The 22,846-nt window shown below is 43.2% G+C and overlaps 2 protein-coding genes across 2 annotated transcripts in view; one reads left to right on the forward strand and one right to left on the reverse strand.

The window, feature by feature from the left end:
• The window catches only part of LOC139413158 (oocyte zinc finger protein XlCOF22-like), a 62,683-nt gene extending 58,096 nt beyond the window's left edge, over positions 1-4,587 (forward strand). The window contains exon 2 of the mRNA XM_071160254.1: positions 2,628-4,587. Within this exon, the coding sequence (XP_071016355.1) occupies positions 2,628-3,691 (1,064 nt within the window). The 3' untranslated portion in view covers positions 3,692-4,587. The remainder of the gene's footprint in view (positions 1-2,627) is intronic.
• LOC139412575 (zinc finger protein 180-like) overlaps positions 1-19,767 on the reverse strand; it is a 110,296-nt gene extending 90,529 nt beyond the window's left edge. The window contains exons 1-2 of the mRNA XM_071159291.1: positions 19,741-19,767; positions 19,419-19,645 (exon numbers count right to left, since the gene is read on the reverse strand). Coding sequence (XP_071015392.1) covers positions 19,419-19,645; positions 19,741-19,767 — 254 coding nt within the window. The remainder of the gene's footprint in view (positions 1-19,418; positions 19,646-19,740) is intronic.
• Between the last annotated feature and the right edge of the window lie 3,079 nt (positions 19,768-22,846).

The following is a 22,846-nucleotide window of genomic DNA, read 5'->3' on the forward strand; positions in this document are numbered from 1 at the left end:
TTCCATGTTGTTACTACAGTCTAGTTCCATGTTACTATAGTTACTATAGTCTAGTTCCATGTTACTATAGTTACTATAGTCTAGTTCCACGCTGTTACTATAGTCTAGTTCCACGCTGTTACTATAGTCTAGTTCCATGCTGTTACTATAGTCTAGTTCCATGTTGTTTATATAGTCTAGTTCCATGCTGTTTCTATAGTCTAGTTCCACGCTGTTACTATAGTCTAGTTCCACGCTGTTACTATAGTCTAGTTCCATGCTGTTACTATAGTCTAGTTCCATGTTGTTACTATAGTCTAGTTCCATGTTGTTACTATATTCTAGTTCCATGTTGTTACTATAGTCTAGTTCCATAATTGTTACTATAGTCTAGTTCCATGCTGTTACTATTGTCTAGTTCCATGCTGTTACTATTGTCTAGTTCCATGCTGTTACTATAGTCCAGTTCCATGTTACAATAGTTACTATAGTCTAGTTCCATGCTGTTACTATAGTCTAGTTCCATACTGTTACTATAGTCTAGTTCCATACTGTTACTATAGGCTAGTTCCATACTGTTACTATAGTTTAGTTCCATGCTGTTACTATAGTCTAGTTCCATGCTGTTACTATTGTCTAGTTCCATGCTGTTACTATTGTCTAGTTCCATGCTGTTACTATAATCTAGTTCAATGCTGTTACTATAGTCTAATTCCATGCTGTTACTATAATCTAGTTCCATGTTACTATAGTTACTATAGTCTAGTTCCATGCTGTTACTATAGTCTAGTTCCATGCTGTTACTATAGCCTAGTTCCATGCTGTTACTATAGCCTAGTTCCATGCTGTTACTATAGCCTAGTTCCATGCTGGTACTATAGCCTAGTTCCATGCTGTTACTATGGTCTAGTTCCATGCTGTTACTATAGTCTAGTTCCATGCTGTTACTATGGTCTAGTTCCATGCTGTTACTATGGTCTAGTTCCATGCTGTTACTATGGTCTAGTTCCATGCTGTTACTATAGTCTAGTTCCATCCTGTTACTATAGTCTAGTTCCATGCTGTTACGGTTGTCTAGTTCCATGCTGTTACTTTAGACTATTTCCATGCTGTTACTATAATCTAGTTCAATGCTGTTACTGTAGCTTCTTTCGATACTATGACTGCTTCTTCAGTTCTGTCCCCACAGCGACTGCAGTGAGAATAGCTATTGCATGAAATCTGTCTCCTTCTGTCCTGTTATCTCTGTTGTTTCTTCACGTCTGGTGAGGGGGCCTCCTGTATGCAGGAGATGTGACAGTATTATTACTGAGAACCTCACTTTTGGGGATGTGGCCTCTTGTATACAGGGATCTGTAACTAGTCTTTCTGGTGAGGTGGCCTCCTGTATACAGGGATCTGTAGCTCGTCTTTCTGGTGAGGTGTCCTCCTGTATGCAGGGATCTGTAGCTAGTCTTTCTGGTGAGGTGGCCTCCTGTATACATGGATCTCTAGCTAGTCTTTCAAGCGTGGTGCCTTCTCTGACAAACCCATTACTGAAAGTTGACAACAGTGTCTGAAATGACAACACTATCTCTGCTATTCTCACTGTGATCTGGTTATGTGTAACGTTCAATTTAACGTCATAGTCTGTGTATTGTACACAGTTAGCTGTCCTTCTACTACCAGCTATCCCCTGTAACAATATACACAGAGGAGTTGTGTCGTTCACCAGAGACTCTATTAGCTGTCCTTCTTCTCCTATCAGCTATCCCCTGTAACAAAATACACAGAGGAGTGGTGTCGTTCCCCAGAGACCCCAGAGACTCTATTAGCTGTCCCTGTCCTACCAGCTATCCCCTGTAACAATGTACACAGCGGAGTGGTGTCGTTCCCCAGAGACTCTATTAGCTGTCCTTCCTCTACTACCAGCTAATGCCTTGGTCTCCAGTCATATTACATTCTGCTTTCCCAATTCCCTGTAACATTAATACCTTGGTTTTTGGGACTCCATAGAATGACTGATATCGGTCCTGCCAGAATCTGCAACTAACATTCCATAAGACTGACCCTTGAACCCCCCCCCATCATACTGTCTACACTGTTGGATCTCTGTCAGTCACTAGTTCAGCCCCTAAATGAGTCTGTAAGTCTGTCTTAATCTGCTCATATGCATCTTCTTCCCCCTGATGCTTAACTCTAACAATAGTTTGGTTCCCATATTCCCCCTTTAGGATGTGGTCCAGATTATAATTACCCCAACAAGCTCTCTCTCCCCAGGCTCGTGGTGTACTGGTGAATAAAACTCTCCCTGGCCACTCCTCTACTTACTGTACTAAAATACATTACTGGTGAAAATAACTCTCCCAGACAACTTCACCACACTAGTTGCTGTACTGGTTTCCTCATTAGCATGGAGGAGTTTCTGCAACCAAATTGCATGTGCATCGCTGCAGAAATGGAAATGGGCCTATATTGGAGGCCAAAAGTCATCTGGTACACTGCTTACGTCTTGACTGTCTTAAGATAGATTGTCAAATCATTTAACAGATGTCAATTGTTGTACAACTTCATGGGTACTCTCTGGTTATCCCTTTTTACCTCAAATAAACAGTGGATTTCTGCTGTTGTGGCATTTAACCATCTGTCTGACTTATTTGTTCACACAGGACAGATACGGGACTATCGTGGATCCTCTGGGGAGCCTCAACAACATCATGATGCTGATGAGGCAGAGAAGAGTCTCTCCACATCAGAACTCTTCAAGAAACACCTGCAGAGACCCACAGGGAAGACATCTCATTGCTGCTCTGACTGTGGGAAAATATTAAACTCCTCAGTAAAACTTAAAATACATCAAAGAATTCACACTGAAGAGAAACCTTTTGGCTGTACCAAATGTGGGAAGAGTTTTGTTCGTTCTAGCTGTCTGAAGCGACACCAGAGAACACACACAGGAGAGAAACCTTTTAGCTGTAATCAATGTGGAAAGAGCTTTACCCAGTCAAGAAGCCTGATATCACATCAGAGAACACACACAGGAGAGAAACGAGAGAAACCATATAGCTGTACTCAATGTGGGAAGAGTTTTGTTCTTTCTAGCTGTCTGAAGAGACACCAGAGAACACACACAGGAGAGAAATATTTTAGCTGTACTCAATGTGGGAAAAGTTTTGTTGATTCTTGGTGTCTGAAGAGACACCAGAGAACACACACAGGAGAGAAACCTTTTAGCTGTCCTCAGTGTGGAAAGAGATTTACCCAGTCAAGAAACCTGATATCACATCAGAGAACACACACAGGAGAGAAACGAGAGAAACCATATAGCTGTACTCAATGTGGGAAGAGTTTTGTTTGTTCTAGCAAGCTGAAGGTACACCATAGAACACACACAGGAGAGAAACCTTTTAGCTGTAATCAATGTGGAGAGAGTTTTATTATATCTAGCCAGCTGAAGGTACACCATAGAACACACACAGGAGAGAATCCTTTTAGCTGTAATCAATGTGGAAAGAGTTTTAATATATCTAGCCAGCTGAAGGTACACCAGAGAACACACACAGGAGAGAAACCTTATAGCTGTGATCAATGTGTGAAGAGTTTTACAACATCTAGCAATCTGATTATGCACCAGAGAACACACACAGGAGAGAAACCTTTCAGCTGTGATCAGTGTGAAATGAGATACCCTCGTAAAAGATCTCTGATCAAACATCAGAAAATACATACATGAAGTAGTTGTTTCATGACATCAGTGAAATAATGTAGAATGTTGTAACATAGTAGTAGGAGTATTTTAATGATGTCACAATGTCGAACCCTAAATGTCTACCCCTGTTTTATTGATTTTAACATGATATGGATATTAGCATCAGGGGAAAGATCCAGGCTCTGAATTGAAAGAGTACTATTTATGTGATTTAATGCAACACTTCAAAATGTAGATAACTGTTTTCTACAAGTTGTCCCATAACCAGTGATGTACACATAATTCCGCGTGGTTTTTGAGCTGTTTGTTTTAGCGTTTTTGGTGCTTGTGCAGTTTGTAAGGTGCTTGTTTAAATAAATACTTAATATGATTATTGTGGCAGATGTTTGTGTATTTAGCACATTTTATGTTTAGGTTTTCAATTTATCACACACTTTTTCTGGATTTGGACTATTGATTTGGACAACGTTAAACTGTGACATTGGGGATATCCCACCTAGCAAAATGTTGGTGAAAATAAGACTATACCCAATGTACAATATAAGTTGTAGTTGAAAGTGAAAGTTGACAAGAAATCTATTTAATTTCAACGTACTTGCATCCTATACACATGGACACAGTATTTTGAATTGAGTCTATAATCAGTTTTAGGGACAGGAGTCCCGCTAGTTATACACATGGACCCAGTATAATGAATTGAGTCTATAATCAGTTTTAGGGACAGTAGTCCCGGTAGTCATGGTAATAATGGATCCGCTAGCTACGAGTGTGGGTGGGAAGGTGATGCGCTTACAGCAGCAATAGCAGCGGGGAGGCCAGGTTGCTCTGTGTATATGTTGTCAATGCTGTGATGTTCACATTGGTGCGCAAGGCTTGTGTTATTCTATGTCACTGTACAATAAACTATATCACACCCATTACACTGTGTCCCCTTGGTTGTTTTTATTCATATGAGGGTACTTGGTAAAGGAAATGAATGGAAGAGATTGGTTCATGTACAGTAATTGTGCTTTATTCAGATATTGCTGCATAGATATAAACAACACAGGTTCAAGTGAGTCTGGTGTCTATGGAGTCAAAGTGGTACAGTTGATCCTTGGAGTTGTCCTTCACTCAGTGATTTACCAGACCCTTTCGTCGTCTTCTTCTTGTTTTGCATGCAGGCAGGTCTTTTCCACTTCATTGTAGCATTACTCTTACATTGCTGCCTAGGACACACAGCCTGCCGGCTCTGTCTTTTTTCCATGTAAGTGCCAATATAAAAAAAAAAATCCTCTTCCATCAGTTCGTATAGGTCATGCTGATTACAAAGAACAAAAGTGGCTTAAGACACTGGCCTCCTAAGCCATGGATTGTGAGTTCTAGTGTTTTCTGAAGTAGCTGAAAGCAGAGTGGCGCAGCGGAAGCGTGCTGGGCCCAAAACCTGAAGGTCAATGGATTGAAACCATTCTCTGCTAACCAGCTTGTTTTTTGCATTGAAGTGCAAACAAAAAAAATGCGTAGGTTAATTGCATGTGTAATTGCCATTATACATTTTTTTTTATACCTCTTCCATCAGTTAGTATAGGTCATACTGATTACAAAGAATAAAAGTGGCCTAAGACACTGTCCTCCTAAGCCATGTATTGTGAGTTCTAGTCTTTTCTGAAGTAGCTGAAAGCAGAGTGGCGCAGCGGAAGCGTGCTGGGCCCTTAACCCAGCGGTTGACGGATCGAAACCATTCTCTACTAACCAGCTGTTTTTAGCATTGAAGTGCGAACAATTTTTTTTTTTAAATGCGTAGTTTCATTTCATGTTTAATTGCCAATATACACTGGCCTAAGGCCAGTGTCTTAGGCCACTTTTGTTCTTTGTAATCAGTATGACCTACACGAACTGATGGAAGAGGTATAAAAAAAATGTATAATGGCACTTACACATGAAATTAACCTAAGCATTTTTTTTCGCACTTCAAAGCAAAAAACAAGCTGGTTAGCAGAGAATGGTTTTGATCCATTGACCTTCAGGTTATGGGCCCAGCACACTTCTGCTGCACCACTATGCAGTCTGGCAGTTCAGAAAAGACTTGACCTCACTCACAATCCATGGCTTAGGAGGCCAGTGTCTTAGATCACTTTTGTTCTTTGTAATCAGTATGGCCGAAACTAACTGATGGAAGAGGTATAAAAAAATGTTCAATGGCACTTACACATGCAATGAAAATATGATTTTTTTTCTTTGTTTCGCACTTCAATGCTAAATATCAGCTGGTAAGCAGAGAATGGTTTCAATATATCGACCTCTAGGTTATGGGATCATTACGCATCCGCTGCGCCACTGTTTTCAGCCATTTCAGGAAAGACTAGAACTCACAATCCATGGCTTAGGAGGACAGTGTCTTAGGCCACTTTTGTTCTTTGTAATCAGTATTGCCGAAACAAACTGATGGAAGAGTTATAAAAAAATGTTTAATGGCACTTACACATGAAATAAAACTATGCATTTAAGAAAAAAAATTGTTCGCACTTCAATGCTAAAATGAAGCTGGTTAGCAGAGAATGGTTTCGATCCATCGACCTATGGGTTATGAGCCCAGCACGATTCCGCTGTGCCACTCTGCTTTCAGTCATTTCAGAAAAGACTAGAACTCACAATCCATGGCTTAGGAGGCCAGTGTCTTAGGCCACTTTTGTTCTTTGTAATCAGTATGACCTATACGAACTGATGGAAGAGGTATAAAAAAATGTATAAAGGCAATGACACATGCAATGAAACTATGGATTTTTTACATTTTTTGTTTGGACTTCAATGCTAAAAAAAGCTGGTTAGCAGAGAATGGTTTTGAGCCTTCGACCTTTGGGTTATGGACCTAAAGCACTTCAGCTGCGCCACTCTGCTTTCAGGCTCCTCAGAAAAGACTAGACCTCACAATCCATGGCTTAGGAGGCCAGTGTCTTAGGCCACTGGGGTTCTTTGTAATCAGTATGACCTAAACGAACTGATGGAAGAGGTATAACACATTTTATTAATGGCAGATACACATGCCCATTAAACTACGCATTATTTTAAATGTATGTTTGCACTTCAATGCTAAAATAAGCTGGTTAGCAGAATTTTTTTTCGATCCACCAACCACTGGACTGGGTTATGGGCCCAGCACACTTCCGCTGCACCACTCTGCAGTCAGGCACTTCAGAATAGACTTGACCTCACAATCCATGGCATAGGAGGCCAGTGTCTTAGGCCACTGGGGTTCTTTGTAATCAATATGACCAATAGGAACTGATGGAAGAGGTAAAAAATATATATATATAATGGCACTTACACATGGAATGAAACTACGCATTTTTTTAAATATTTGTTCGCACTTCAATGCTAAAAAAAGCTGGATAACAGAGAATGGTTTCGAGCCTATGACCTTTGGGTTACGGGCCCAGCACACTTCCGCTGCACCACTATGCAATCAGGCAGTTTAGAAAAGATTTGACCTCACAATCCATGGCTTAGGAGGCCAGTGTCTTAGGCCACTGGGGTTCTTTGTAATCAATATGACCAATAGGAACTGATGGAAGAGGTACAATTCTTTTATATATAATGGCACTTACACATGGAATGAAACTACGCATTTTTTAAAATATTTGTTCACACTTCAATGCTAAAAAAAGCTGGTTAATAGAAAATATTTTCGATTCATCAAACACTAGGTTATGGGCCCAGCACACTTCCGCAGCACACTTCCGCTGCGATTTGCGTTTCATTTTTAAAAACAGACTGGTTAGCAGAGGATGGTTTCGATCCATTGACCTCTGGGTTATGGGCCCAGCACGCATCCGCTGCAATACTCTGCTTTCAGCCACTTCAGAAAAGACTAAACTTCACAATCCATGGCTTAGGAGGCCAGTGTCTTAGGCCACTGGGTTTCTTTGTAATCAATATGACCAATACGAACTGATGGAAGAGGTAAAAAATATATATTTAATGGCACTTACACATGGAATGAAACTACGCATTTTTTAAAATATTTGTTCGCACTTCAATGCTAAAAAAAGCTGGATAACAGAGAATGGTCTCGAGCCTTTGACCTTTGGGTTATGGGCCCAGCACACTTCCGCTGCACCACTATGCAGTCAGGCAGTTCAGAAAAGATTTGACCTCACAATCCATGGCTTAGGAGGCCAGTGTCTTAGGCCACTGGGGTTCTTTGTAATCAATATGACCAATAGGAACTGATGGAAGAGGTAAAAAAATATATATTTAATGGCACTTACACATGGAATGAAACTACGCATTTTTTTAAATATTTGTTCGCACTTCAATGCTAAAAAAAAGCTGGTTAGCAGAAAATATTTTCAAGCCTTTGACCTCTGGGTTATGGGACCAGCAGTCTTCCGCTGCACCACTCTGCAGTCAGGCAGTTCAGAAAAGACTTGACCTCACAATCCATGGCTTAGGTGGCCAGTGTCTTAGGCCACTGGGGTTCTTTGTAATCAGTATGACCTAAAATAAACATTTTTTTTAATGGAACTTACACATGCCCAATAAACTGCATATTATTTCACATTTTTGTTCGCACTTCAATGCTAAAAAAAAACATTGTTAGCAGAGTATAGCTTCGATCCATCGACCTCTGGGTTATGGGCCCAGCACTCCTCCGCTGCACCACTCTTCTTTCAGCCACTTCAGAAAAGACTAGACCTCACAATCCGTGGCTTAGGAGGCCAGTGTCTTAGGCCACTGGGGATCTGTGGAATCAGGATGGCCAATACGAACTGATGGAAGAGGTTACAAAAAATGTATTATGCCACTTACACATGCAATAAACTAGGCATTTTTTTACAATTTTGTTCGCACTTCAATGCTAAAAATAAGCTGGTGGAAGAGGTAAAACAAAATGTAATTCCACTTACACATGACCATTAAAATACTGTCAATCAACGAAACAGTGGTCATATCATTGGTGCACAGTGATGTCATTACTTGTTGTCTTCAAATCGGTTTCTTTCAGTCAATACGTCCCGCGAAATGGCCGATCAAGTGTGGTTGTGTTACAAACAAACCAGTTGATTGCAAAGAAACCAAACATGACTGGAAAAGTCACGTTCTGTGTGGGTTATTTACCTGGAATGTATCTTCGAAAATGGAATGAGACGGAATTCACGACACAAGCGGTTCACAAAATGTTTTGTGTTAGGCTATAAAAACGGATTTTATCAAACAAAAGATCATTCATTGTGTAACAATGAGCATTGGGATTGCAAACAGACGAAGATCGTCAAAGGTAAACAATTTATTTTAATGCAGTTTGTGATTATGTTACGCCTGTGCTGGTTGAAATTGTTGTTTTTATGGGGCAGATAATCGCATCGTATTCTTTCGCAGTAAATCCTTTTTTAAATCTGACAAAGCAGTTGGATTAGCAAGATTCTAGGCTTTCGATACATGTGAGACACTTGTATTTTCATGAATGTTTAATATGACTATTTATGTAGCGATCACCTTATGTTGTGGAATTTCAGCCCGCTACCGGGTTCCGTGCTCAATATCACCACAGAGACCAGTAAATGTATGCACAATACTGACTTACTGACTTGCACTTTCAATAGTCATTTGTTTTTATCAATTAAAAACTCCAGTCATTGATTTAACCTCAATATGGCCTTCAATTAGAAAAGAGTAGTAAATCGTCTTTGAATGAGCGCTAAACTGGCCTCAGAATATGGCCATTCTGATATAAATGATCAAATTCCTCAGATAAGACCGAAAAAGTGTCTGGAAGTATCAGCAACCATCAGGGTAAGAGTGACAACAGGTCCACATGGGGGAAATCATAAGAGGTCAAATGGCTTGACCTCTTATGGCTGCGATCCCCGTACAGGGATCAACATCAGGGGAAATTTCAGAGTGACAACTAAAAATACAACGTCGTAACATTAAACATTCTTGAAAATGCAAGTGTCTTACATCCTTCAAAAGATTAGGATCTTGGTAATCAAACTACGTTTTCCGATTTAAAATAGCTATTACAGAGAACAAATACAATGCTTTTGTTTGAGAAGAACAATCAACAACAAAAACATTTTCCGCCATGACAGTTTTTACACATTCACATCTGAAGGTAAAATTATGACTTACATTCTGATATCTTGCTCTTATTTCTCTTCCTGAGGGTCCCATTGATCAAATGAAGTGCCGTTTTCTTTGATAAAATCTATTTTTATAACCTAAATCGAAACATTTTGTAACCCGTTTGGCAGTGAATTCCATCTCTATCAATTTTTTACGGAGCATTCGACGTAATTACACATGGTAAACAATCGTTTATCTACTCATTTCAGTGCATTCCTCTGGATGTTTGCAACACAGCCAAACGAGTGTTGACCGAAGTGAACTGATTTGAAGACAACGAGCAATGACTACCTTGCGAACCAATAATTTTAGCGAAGCTTCGTTGATTGACTGTTTTTCTGCCCAATGACCACAGATCTTCTTGAAATCTAGCTGGGTAGATAGCCAATGAGCTGAGGTAAACGCCAGTATGTAATGGTTTTGGGTTGGACCACCATTCCTTGTTTGTAAATGCACGCGTAACGAACTCCATTCTCACCTTGACTATCAGAGGAGTTGCTGTGACGCTTGTTACGCGCAGCAGTATTTTGGAAAGTTGTATTTTCAACGATTTCATTGAAGACATCATGGTGAATAAATCAGGAAAAGCGAAGTCAAAGTCTAAAGTGAAAGTGAAAAACTGAAACTGAGTCAGATTTTTAGTTTGAGGAATCTTTGAGTGTTATGATACAAACAGGAGCTGAAGAGCTGTTTCTGCAAGGACACGACGTACTTCTGGACGGGTAAGTGCTAATGCCGTTTTATGAAATATATATATATATTTTTGCCCCCCCCCCCCAAAAAAAATATATATTTTGCAATTTGCAATGAAATTGATTGATTTTTTTTTTTTTTTGATTTTCTAATATTTTTTTAAACATTATTTTATTATTTTATGTGCGTTAGAATTGCTTTTTGATATGTTGTATATGGTTGTTTGCACTGTTGTATGTAGTTATAGGTCATTTCACCAATTCGCCCACTTGGGTACATTTGGGCAACTTGTATGGGACACCTGGGTGACTTCATGCTAAATGTCATGTAGCTCACCCATTCCTGAAGTTATCGGTCTGAAACTTTGCACACCTGCAGTTGCCCTCTTGTGTTATCCATCAAAATTATCTCCAGCATCCTATCTGACTGTGTGGCTATTCTAGTACATGTGAAAGATGATGCTACAACAATTAAAAAACAGAAAACGTATGCTCTTTCTTTCTCTTTTCTTCCACCAGATCTACTGTGTTATATTCTCCTACATGCAATTAACATTTCCACAAACTTCAGAATGTTTCCATTCAAATGATACCAAGAATATGCATATCCTTGTGAGCTACAGGCAGTTAGATTAGGGTATGTCTTCAGGCGGAAATTGAGAACAAGAGATGCAGCCATAAGAGGTTTTAATGGGTATTGTCAACGCAATCGTGTTTTTATTTATTTTTAGGGTTTAATATACTCCATCGTCACGGAGGATGATATCGCGTCTCCTCCTGCATGCGAAGTACACTCTTGTGAGGTAACAACCGATGACTCTCCCAAAAGTGGCATGTCATCACCACCCGGTGAAGACCTGTGCAATGTCACCAAACCATATCCTGGTTTCCATGCACAGGTAATACAACTTCTATCTTCAGCTGATGCTCTTGTCAATGACACTGAACGCCATCAGTTGAGAGAATTGTTAAACAAACACAGTGAGATCTAGTCAACAGACTCACTGGATTGCGGAGTTACGGGTATCCATATGGTGCGTATTCCTACGCCACCCAGAGCAACTCCTACGTTTGTTAGACAATACAAAATCCCGCTCGCAGCATAAGCAGCGGTACAAGAGATTATCAATTCCTTATTAGCTAAACGGATAATCAGGGAATGTAACAGTAAGTACAGCGCTCCTGTGTGGCCCGTTCTAAAACCAACGGGTAAATGGCGTCTTACCGTTGACTATAGAGAACTCAATAAACTGGTTCCGTTGTCTCGTTGGCCAATGACACAGCTAGACCAAGAGTTGACAAAGGTGGCAAACGCCAAGTACTTCTCCACCGTCTACGTGGCTAATGGTTTCTGGACCATGACAGTCGACCCTCATGAGTGTTGGCTTTCTCTTTCTCGAACAAGCTCAATCGTTGCCCATTCGGGTATGCGAACTCCCCCTCAGAGTTAAACATCTTCCTGCACAATGCAATGCCAGACGCAGCCTCTAGGGGAACGATAATCTACATGGACGACATTCTCATGAGAAGTGAGACTTGGTCACATCACCTCAATGAAATGGACCACGTTCTTAACCAACTCGGGACTGCAGGGGCTAAGTGGGTCATCATGAAAGGACAATGGTGCATGACCAAGGTAAACTACGTTGGGCTTTTGGTGGATGCCGAGGGGCATCCTGCCACAGTCTAAACGAATCCAAGCAGTCCGCAACATCAAAACACTTACGAACCTTCACGAGGTGTGCACCTTCTTGGGAGTATGTAATTACTCCCGTCAATTCATCGAAAACTATGCCGACTTGTCAAAACCTTTGACTCGTCTTCTTCAGAAAGACACCCCATTCGTTTGGGATGTCACTCACAACGAAGCTGTGGCTTCCTTGAAAAACCAGCTTTGCAAGGCACCCTGCCTGGTATACCCCAACAAAGACAATACATTATTTTTGGAAGTCGGTTTCTCAGAGCACTGCCTTAGCGCTGGGTTGTCCCAAAAATACGACCAAGACAAACTAGTGGTAGCTTACGCGAGCAAAACACTCTACCCTGCTGAACACAAATACTCAGACTGTGAAAAGCACTGCTGTCGACAGTCTGGGCAATCAAACATTTCACCAGTTATGTCGGTGGACAAAAGGTGATCATAGAAACATGTCACCAGCCTGTGACTTTTCTGAAAAGCCAACGAATCCGTGAGGGTGCTGTACACAACAGCAGGATAGCAGCTTGGCTTATGATGCTAAAGAGCCATGATGTAGTTATCAACTACGCAAAAGCGAAAAACCTGCCTTTGGGCATTGCTTTGGCAGTGTGTCAATGCTGTGGTGACAATGAAACAGACTCCGCACCATTGCCTTCGAACCATCACTACTTCGAATAGAACGTGTGTCTTGAAATGCCGATGGCATTTGTAGATGGATGTTCTTCTCGCCATCTAGACCACTTGCAAGCTGGGGTGGGATTGGTATGGCACAAAGACATTCCATGCAAACCACTTCAATTTCGGCTTGGCAACAAGACCAGACAGTTTGCAGAAGTGGCTGGCGTGCTGATCACCCTGCAAATGGAGGTGAAACACGAATTGTCAGAACTGGCGATCTGCACCGACTCAAACTACGTGAGACTCACCTTCTTATGCCACTTGCCGTTTTGGAAACAAAAGCACATGACGACTTCTAGTGGTAAAGAGGTGAAAAACAAAGATCTCATCACAGCTTGTGATGACCTCATCACCAAACATGACATACAGGTGTATTGGAAGAAAGTCAAGGGACACTCCAAAGCACTTGGTCGTGAGAAACTTGGCAACGACCATGCCGACAGCATGGCAAAATCCGGTGCAATTCACGGCACCCCTTGGGTGTTTGATGCTCGAGACAAAAAAAACACTGAGGAAGCTGTGGTGTCTGCAGTAATGCGTAGCCATGTAGCACCACAGAAAACGTCTTCACACGAACATAATGTGTTGCTAACAGATTCATTCCTGAATAGCGATCTCATAGCAATGCAACACCAAGATGAGTCCCTCGCCACTTTGATGGCGTTCCTGCGCATTCTGTCAACCACCCAGTGTCCGAACTGGCTTTGGCACCTCACACTTGTAGATGACCTACTGGTGTATATTTCAGAAACCGACACTGCTCGAAGGTGGGGGGTTCCTAAAACACAGAGGGGGATAATGATAGCCCATGCCCATGACGAGCCATGTGGAGGCCATAGGGGGGTCAAGGCTACATGTGAAACATTGCGACAGGTGGCCTACTGGCCTCACATGGAACAAGACGTGGCAAAATACGTGAGGGGGTGTCTAGTTTGCTGCCAATTTCAACCCTCCAAGCCACTTCACAGAGCACCCCTGCAACGCAAAGGTGTGTCTTACCCCTGGAGCTCGATCCAGATCGACTGGGTCGGCCCAGTTGCCAGGTCAGCCAGAGGCAACAAGTATCTCCTCACAGTGACTTGCGCATTCACAAAGTGGGTTGTATTGGCAGGAAGAACAAAAATATAGTCTGCAGGGTAATCGAAGTCGCCGCAACTAATGTCAAGCCACAGGTCACAAGTGAGCTGCCTTGTTAAACCCTAAAAATAAATAAAAACACGATTGCGTTGAAAATACCCAAATACCCAAATAGCCATTTGTCAACATTTCCCCCATGTGGACCTGTTGTCACTCTTACCCTGATGGTTGCTTATACTTCCAGACACTTTTTTGGTATTATCTGAGGAATTTTATAATTTATATCAGAATGGCCATATTCTGAGGCCACGTTAGCACTCAATCAATGACAATTTACTACTCTTTTCCCATTGAAGGCCATATTGAGGATAAATCAATTACTGGAGTTTTTAATTGATACAAACAAATGACAATTGAAAGTGCAAGTCATTATCGTGCATTTACAGGTCTCTGTGGTGATTTTAGGAGGCTGTGCCTATTTCCAGTTTTTCCCCATGCTCTTTAACCTGTCTAGGAGACACGTTCCGCTAGCGTAACAACATTCCGCTGAAAAGGCAGCATAGGAAATTCAAAAATATTTTTTAGAAATATGTAGGTTTCACACATTAAGTATGCTGACTCAGTCAATATCATAAATGTCATGCCTGGAGTAGGGGACACTAGACATCATAGTCCACTCAGACTCGACCCATACAACTGCCGCTTGGACCGAGATGGTGCTAGTGGGACGGTGCTCGCAGCATACATCATGGAGATGAGGCTTCAAGAGGAGTTGAACCACGGCCATGTAGATATTCCAGCGTCGCCGATAAACTTCTCTGGCAAAGCGTAGTGAGCGGCGAGCCTGTCATTCCCCGCCCAAGGCAAACGGGCCTCTCTTTCTAGGTTGTGTGGTAACTCCATGAACATATAAGCTAGGGCGCCCGCTCTCCTCCTACAGCCCGTGGTAACGACAATGCAGCGGGTGATCTCCCGAGCTAGTTTAAGCATTTCCTCTCTCCCCTCGCGCACCACAATTGCAATCCTTGGGTTTATAGGATACACATCAGGGGAGATGCTGTCGGCTAGGGGCAAGCGTTGCCATTACCATGTTAAATCCTCTTAGAGCTCCCCCCTACTTTGTGCAATTTCCGCCTGAAGACATACCCAAATCTAACAGCCTATAGCTCAGGCACAGAACCAAGGATATGCATTTTCTTGGTACCATTTGAAAGAAAACACTCTGAAGTTTGTGTAAATGTGAATTGAATGTAGGAGAATATAACACAATAGATCTGGTTTAGATAAAACAATGAAAAAAAACATATGTTTATTTTTTTTATTTTTGTCATCTTTAAAATGAACAAGATAAAACAAACATTCAGATAGGATGATGCGGACAATTTCAGTGAAAAATATAAGAGGGCAACAGTACTTGTGCAAAGTTTCAGAATGACAACTTCCAAAATGATTGTGCTACATGACATTTATCATACATTTTGAAACAAGTAACTATATACAAAATACCAAAATGGTATTCTAACACACCCCCCCCAAAAAAAATTAGAAAAATAAATGGAAAAAAAAAATTTGGGAAAAAAAATTATTGATAAAAAAATAAATGAAAAAAAATATACATTTACAAAATAACATGGGTAACTATTTACACACTTTCAAAATTTGAAAACCCTCAGTCCTCTATCAAATCAAATCTATTACGCAAGTGCTGGTTGAATAAGTAGTTTGATATGGGGGTCTGTGCTCAGATAATCGCAGCGTATTCTTTCGCAATAAATATGTTTTTAAATCTGACAACGCAGTTGGATTAGCAAGATTATAGGCTTTTGAACCACGTGAGACAATTGTATTTTCATGAATGTTTAATATGACTATTTATGTAGCGATCACCGTATGTTGTCGAATTTAATCCCGCTAACAAGTTTGGTGCGCAGAGAGGTTAAGAACCTTAGACCCAGCGGTGTCCGACTCCCCATGTACAAACACGGGTCTCAGTCCACACTCGTAAACAAGCACAGTGTATACATCGTACATCAAGGAGAATAAATTGTGAGGTTTGTAATACTTTACTAGCCAGCCATTGTTGTCCAATTGAGCCCTGACCCTGTAGTCCTTGTTGTGGACGGGCTCGAAGAACACATGTCCTCCGTCACAAGGGAGCCTGGGAATGAACTCAATTTCGAGACATGAATTGAGTAACATGAAACATGAAACTCCCCTCTCACGCCACTCACAGTTCACCATAATGGGCCCTGGGGTCCCGTTGTCTGTTTCTTTGCCTTGGTCTTCTTTGTGGTCTTGGTCTTTGTCTTCTTGATCATCTACTTTGTCGTCTTCATCGTCTACACTCCCCTCTGATCCGCTGTCGACCTGATCATCAACCCCCTTGGATCTGCTTTCCTCGTCAGAGTCCCCGTCCGAGGACTCTCGGTTGCAGTCGGCGAACTCGGGTTCGTTTTCCTCCTGAGAGTCCCCATCCGAGAACTCGCCGTTGCTGTCAGAGAACTCTGGTTCGCTTTCATCATAGCTCACATCACAGCTCACGACTTCACCGTTCTTATGTCTAGCAAAGGACTCCTTGTAGTCGATCAGGTACCAAAACCTCTCTCTCCTAGGTATTAGTTTCCCATCAGAGCACCTCTTCCATTCTTGCAGCTGCTTGCCGTACCAAAAGCAACCAGCAGAGTCTCGAGCGAGTGCCTCAGTGAAGTCCGATCTCCCAGACTCCCATCTGTACTTTAACTCGGACACTTTGGTGCAAAATGAACCCGGGTCCCTCTTTGACCACGGCAAGGGTCTCTTCCAGGTTTCCGGGCCTCGAATTCCCTTTGGTAGACAACGCAGCTTACAGAACTCTCTAAGTGAACGATTGCAACGAACGTGTACCTCCGAACAGTCACTCTCCCCTCCTTTCGCGCTGTCCAGGGGTGTTGATGACAGCGTGCACGCCTGCTTCCCCTTGCATCGCAGAGACTTTCAATGTCCCTGGTTTTGAATGTAACACCAGGTTGCCAGAGGAGTTGACACGAATAACCCCATTAGACTTTGCGAGCAGAACGTTCATGTCCTCCCTATTGCAGCAAGGCTCTTTGCAGGACATGAGATACCCTGTGCTACTTGTTTTCAGAACGTCTAAACCTGGGGGTAACGTGTGAGTCCACCATTGTGTACTGGAGTCAGCCTCGGGTGTGAAGACAGTCACAGTTCGGGATCTGAACGGCCCCGTTGCACCTGCGAACCAGGCCAGTGCCCGCTGCAGGTAATTGTAGACCCAACGTCTTAGGCATTTTATCTCGAGCTCTTCATGTACCTCTTGCGAGAGCATTCTACACACTAGGCAAGCCACAAACTCTGAAGCTGTGCATACCTCGTTGTGGTAAATCAGACTCAAGTCAACCGGACTGTCCCGCTTGGTGTCATCACTGTGTCCATTGCAATCGTGACAGGGGGATGCGTACCACTCTCCGGGCTCGACTATCATGATTAGGTTTGAGATGGGCACCAGAGCGTCACCTCTGAACTTATTGAGTCCTTTGTTCACCACCTTACAAATACCTCTGGTTCACACCTTTTTGGTAGGGCACGTCAGCACCCGGGAGCACAAGTCGTCGAAGCCTTTCCACGCAGCCGGGTCTCTGATTCGAGCGGTCCTCGAGTCAATCTCCACACGCCCGAGCACTGGCAGCCTTGCTATCACCCGTGTGCCTCGAGAACTATTAAGCCCCAAAGGAACACTGGCAGGAGGAGCGTCACACATCCACTTTACATTAGCTACGTGCCACAGACTCCAGCTTCTGCACCAATGGCCCCTCGCCCCTCAGGTAAAACAACGGGGACTTGGATGCGAACGCTATAGTGTAGCCGTCTACCACCATGGTGCCAGGGAATCGGATGACACCGTAGGACCTGCTCGCTAGACGCATGAACTTCCAATCGCCCAGACTGGTCCTGACCTTACTCGGGAAACGCTCTACCTTCTCAAACTCAAACACGGGGCCCAGCGTACTGGAGTAGGCTCGCAAGAGAAGCTATTCTTCGTCTCTGCGAGGCAACAGCTCGCACCGTTCCCACAGTTCGGAGGCCTGTATGGGCGAGGGGTTGCAACACCTCGACAGCAGAGGCGCTGTTCTATGATCCTGAGCGCACAAGAAGGACCCGATGGTGTTTGTCCTCAGCCTCTGCGAGTGGAACGGCTCGTCCGTGCCCCCCGTCCACACCGATGATCCTCTGTTTCTAGTGAGGGTGATGAACTTGCACACAGGGAAGCAGTTTACCCTGCAGCTTTCCGCCAAATGGCTCAGGAGAGCATAGACCAGCGACAGTTCGCCCCTGCCGTGCACGGTGAACTCTTAGTCGAGCATCACGTCTCCTACGGTCATGTCCGGCACGCACGGGTGAACGGATCTGTAGAACCAGGACAGACAGGCGCTCATGTCAAAGTTCCTCTTGGCACCGCGTGTGACAGAGACCCTGGCGCAGTGTCCCAGTAGCACTGCCTCGTCTAAGCACGCCTCGTAAACGGAGCCGCATTCACCTGGAGCCCTGTCTGCCCTAACCATGGAGTAGTGATTGGGGTAACACTTGATTATGAGGTTGAGATTGTGTCGACACTTTCCTCCAAATCTGTTTCTTTCGCTATCTCGATAGAAGGGAAGAACTCTCCATCTCCAATGGTGGACAGGGCCACCGAGGAGCCCAGCTTCTGCCTTTGAAACCTAAGCCAAGATCTCTTGTAGAGAGGCTGCTTACATCCAGGGTCTCCAATATCGGGGTTGTCGACAGCCACATCGAACAGGCACTGTTGTACCTTCCTGCGACAGGTCTTGAAGAGACTAAAGAGTTTATGTTCCTCGTAGCCTCTTGCGTTCTCGCTACATATGGCCTGCTCAATCTTCGACCTCTCCCTACGACTATACCCCCATCGGCAAAGGAACCCGAATCGACTTTGGTCCTGACGCTTTTGGGAGAGTAATTGAGTTGAAAGAAGCAGTCATTGTCATCGAGCAACTGAGTTTGCAAGGCACCGCATGTCTTCTCCGGTACAATGACACAGAAGTCATCGGTAAGCAATGTAGGTTCCCCTGCCCAGCTGGGTTGGGGTACAACTCCGGTCGTGTTCGGCATCTTCAACACAGCTCTGCTATATCCGTGCTTTGAGTTGAAGACTCCGCAAGCCCTCAATATTCTCAGGTTAACCAGCCCCAGAGTCTGTATCCCGATGGTGATCCACTTGAAACTCGAATTGCAACCTCGCACGCGGCAAAACAGGACCAAATGTCACGTTCTCTGTCTGGTCCTCGGACCGATGCCGATGACTGTGGATATGTTTGCTATGACTCGATCTTCGTTGTCCGTGTCATCCTCAGATTCACGATCAGAGCTACGGCACTCACTCTCTTCCTCCCAGGCGTAGTTACTTTTCTCCTCACCTGTGTCTTTGCTTTCCTCTTCGTCATCTCCCCGAATGTCCTCCCAATCGTCTCTTCACTCCCCCTCCTCCTCTTTCACTCCAAAAACGGCATCCTCCTCTTTCTCTTCCTCTTCTTTTACTGTAACATCCTCCTCTTTCACTATGAACGCGTCTTCCTTCTCTTTCACTGAAATGTCTTTCTCTTCTTCTTTCTCTGTAACAGCCTCGCCCTCTACTTGTTTTACTGTAACATTCTCCTCTTCCTTCTCCTCTTTCACAACAATGTTCAACCCCAGACCCTCTTTCTCCGTCCAGCAGACCTACCGAGGTGGTTGACGAGCTGTTTCTGAAGAACCGTCCACTAGATTATACACTGGCAGCGTCGCCTGAAAGACGCACATCGCCGTCTGCTGACTGGAGGGGAAACGCAGTTGAGGATCATATTTTATTTTCAGACAAAGATTATTTTACATGGATTTAATTAAATAATACTATTATATTGAGACATACAAAGACAGGAATGTGTTGATTGATTAGTGCAATAAAAAAATGTTTACTACAGCACATTTAAGGCAGTTTCATTAAGTCAAACTAAATCTAAACAAGTGGCCAGCTACTGTAGGTCTATACCGCTCCTACATGGTGTAACAATACATCATGAAGATGTATATAATGAACAGACTATGTATACAGTGCCTTGCGAAAGTATTCGGCCCCCTTGAACTTTGCGACCTTTTGCCACATTTCAGGCTTCAAACATAAAGATATAAAACTGTATTTTTTTGTGAAGAATCAACAACAAGTGGGACACAATCATGAAGTGGAACGACATTTATTGGATATTTCAAACTTTTTTAACAAATCAAAAACTGAAAAATTGGGCGTGCAAAATTATTCAGCCCCTTTACTTTCAGTGCAGCAAACTCTCTCCAGAAGTTCAGTGAGGATCTCTGAATGATCCAATGTTGACCTAAATGACTAATGATGATAAATACAATCCACCTGTGTGTAATCAAGTCTCCGTATAAATGCAGCTGCACTGTGATAGTCTTAGAGGTCCGTTAAAAGCGCAGAGAGCATCATGAAGAACAAGGAACACACCAGGCAGGTCCGAGATACTGTTGTGAAGAAGTTTAAAGCCGGATTTGGATACAAAAAAGATTTCCCAAGCTTTAAACATCCCAAGGAGCACTGTGCAAGCGATAATATTGAAATGGAAGGAGTATCCGACCACTGCAATTCTACCAAGACCTGGCCGTCCCTCTAAACTTTCAGCTCATACAAGGAGAAGACTGATCAGAGATGCAGCCAAGAGGCCCATGATCACTCTGGATGAACTGCAGAGATCTACAGCTGAGGTGGGAGACTCTGTCCATAGGACAACAATCAGTCGTATATTGCACAAATCTGGCCTTTATGGAAGAGTGGCAAGAAGAAAGCCATTTCTTAAAGATATCCATAAAAAGTGTTGTTTAAAGTTTGCCACAAGCCACCTGGGAGACACACCAAACATGTGGAAGAAGGTGCTCTGGTCAGATGAAACCAAAATTGAACTTTTTGGCAACAATGCAAAACGTAATGTTTGGCGTAAAAGCAACACAGCTCATCACCCTGAACACACCATCCCCACTGTCAAACATGGTGGTGGCAGCATCATGGTTTGGGCCTGCTTTTCTTCAGCAGGGACAGGGAAGATGATTAAAATTGATGGGAAGATGGATGGAGCCAAATACAGGACCATTCTGGAAGAAAACCTGATGGAGTCTGCAAAAGACCTGAGACTGGGACGGAGATTTGTCTTCCAACAAGACAATGATCCAAAACATAAAGCAAAATCTACAATGGAATGGTTCAAAAATAAACATATCCAGGTGTTAGAATGGCCAAGTCAAAGTCCAGACCTGAATCCAATCGAGAATCTGTGGAAAGAACTGAAAACTGCTGTTCACAAATGCTCTCCATCCAACCTCACTGAGCTCGAGCTGTTTTGCAAGGAGGAATGGGAAAAAATGTCAGTCTCTCGATGTGCAAAACTGATAGAGACATACCCCAAGCGACTTACAGCTGTAATCGTAGCAAAAGGTGGCGCTACAAAGTATTAACTTAAGGGGGCTGAATAATTTTGCACGCCCAATTTTTCAGTTTTTGCTTTGTTAAAAAAGTTTGAAATATCCAATAAATGTCGTTCCACTTCATGATTGTGTCCCACTTGTTGTTGATTCTTCACAAAAAAATACAGTTTTATATCTTTATGTTTGAAGCCTGAAATGTGGCAAAAGTTCGCAAAGTTCAAGTGGGCCGAATACTTTCGCAAGGCACTGTATACTGCTCCAACATGGTGTAACAAAGGTTTGGAAGTGTCCTTGTTTTTGAAAGAACATTTTAAAAAATTGTCCATTAAAATAACATAAAATTGATCAGAAATACAGTGTAGACATTGTTAATGTTGTAAAAAACATTTAAAAATACAAAAAAAAAGAACCTTTATTTAACCAGGTAGGCCAGGCATGGTCGAATAATAATAAGGCAGAACAGTTGAAACTGGAGCAGCAGCACGATCAGGTGGACTGGGGACAGCAAGGAGTCATCATGTCAGGTATTCCTGGGGCATGGTCCTAGGGCTCAGGTCCTCCGAGAGAGAGAAAGAAAGAGAGAATTAGAGAGAGCATATGTGGGATGGCCAGTCCTCTTCTGGCTGTGCCGGGTGGAGATTATAACAGAACATGGCCAAGATGTTCAAATGTTCATAAATGACCAGCATGGTCGAATAATAATAAGGCAGAACAGTTGAAACTGGAGCAGCAGCACGGCTAGGTGGACTGGGGACAGCAAGGAGTCATCATGTCAGGTAGTCCTGGGGCATGGTCCTAGGGCTCAGGTCCTCCAAGAGAGAGAAAGAAAGAGAGAAGGAGAGAATTAGAGAACGCACACTTAGATTCACACAGGACACCGAATAGGACAGGAGAAGTACTCCAGATATAACAAACTGACCCTAGCCCCCCGACACATAAACTACTGCAGCATAAATACTGGAGGCTGAGACAGGAGGGGTCAGGAGACACTGTGGCCCCATCCGAGGACACCCCCGGACAGGGCCAAACAGGAAGGATATAACCCCACCCACTTTGCCAAAGCACAGCCCCCACACCACTAGAGGGATATCTTCAACCACCAACTTACCATCCTGAGACAAGGCTGAGTATAGCCCACAAAGACCTCCGCCACGGCACAACCCAGGGGGGGGGGGGGGGGATGACCACAGCGTTGTTGCATAACAATCAGGGACCGAGAGACTGAAAAACAGCTTCTATCTCAAGGCCATCAGACTGTTAAACAGCCACCACTAACATTGAGTGGCTACTGCCAACACACTGACTCAACTCCAGCCATATGTATATACTGTACTCGATACCATCTACTGCATCTTGCCTATGCCGTTCCGTACCATCATTCATTCATATATCTTTATGTACATATTCTTTATCCCTTCACACTTGTGTATATAAGGTAGTAGTTGTGGA

This window comes from Oncorhynchus clarkii, chromosome 7, assembly GCF_045791955.1.
Source record: "Oncorhynchus clarkii lewisi isolate Uvic-CL-2024 chromosome 7, UVic_Ocla_1.0, whole genome shotgun sequence".
In the NCBI taxonomy this organism is placed as follows: Eukaryota; Metazoa; Chordata; class Actinopteri; order Salmoniformes; family Salmonidae; genus Oncorhynchus; species Oncorhynchus clarkii.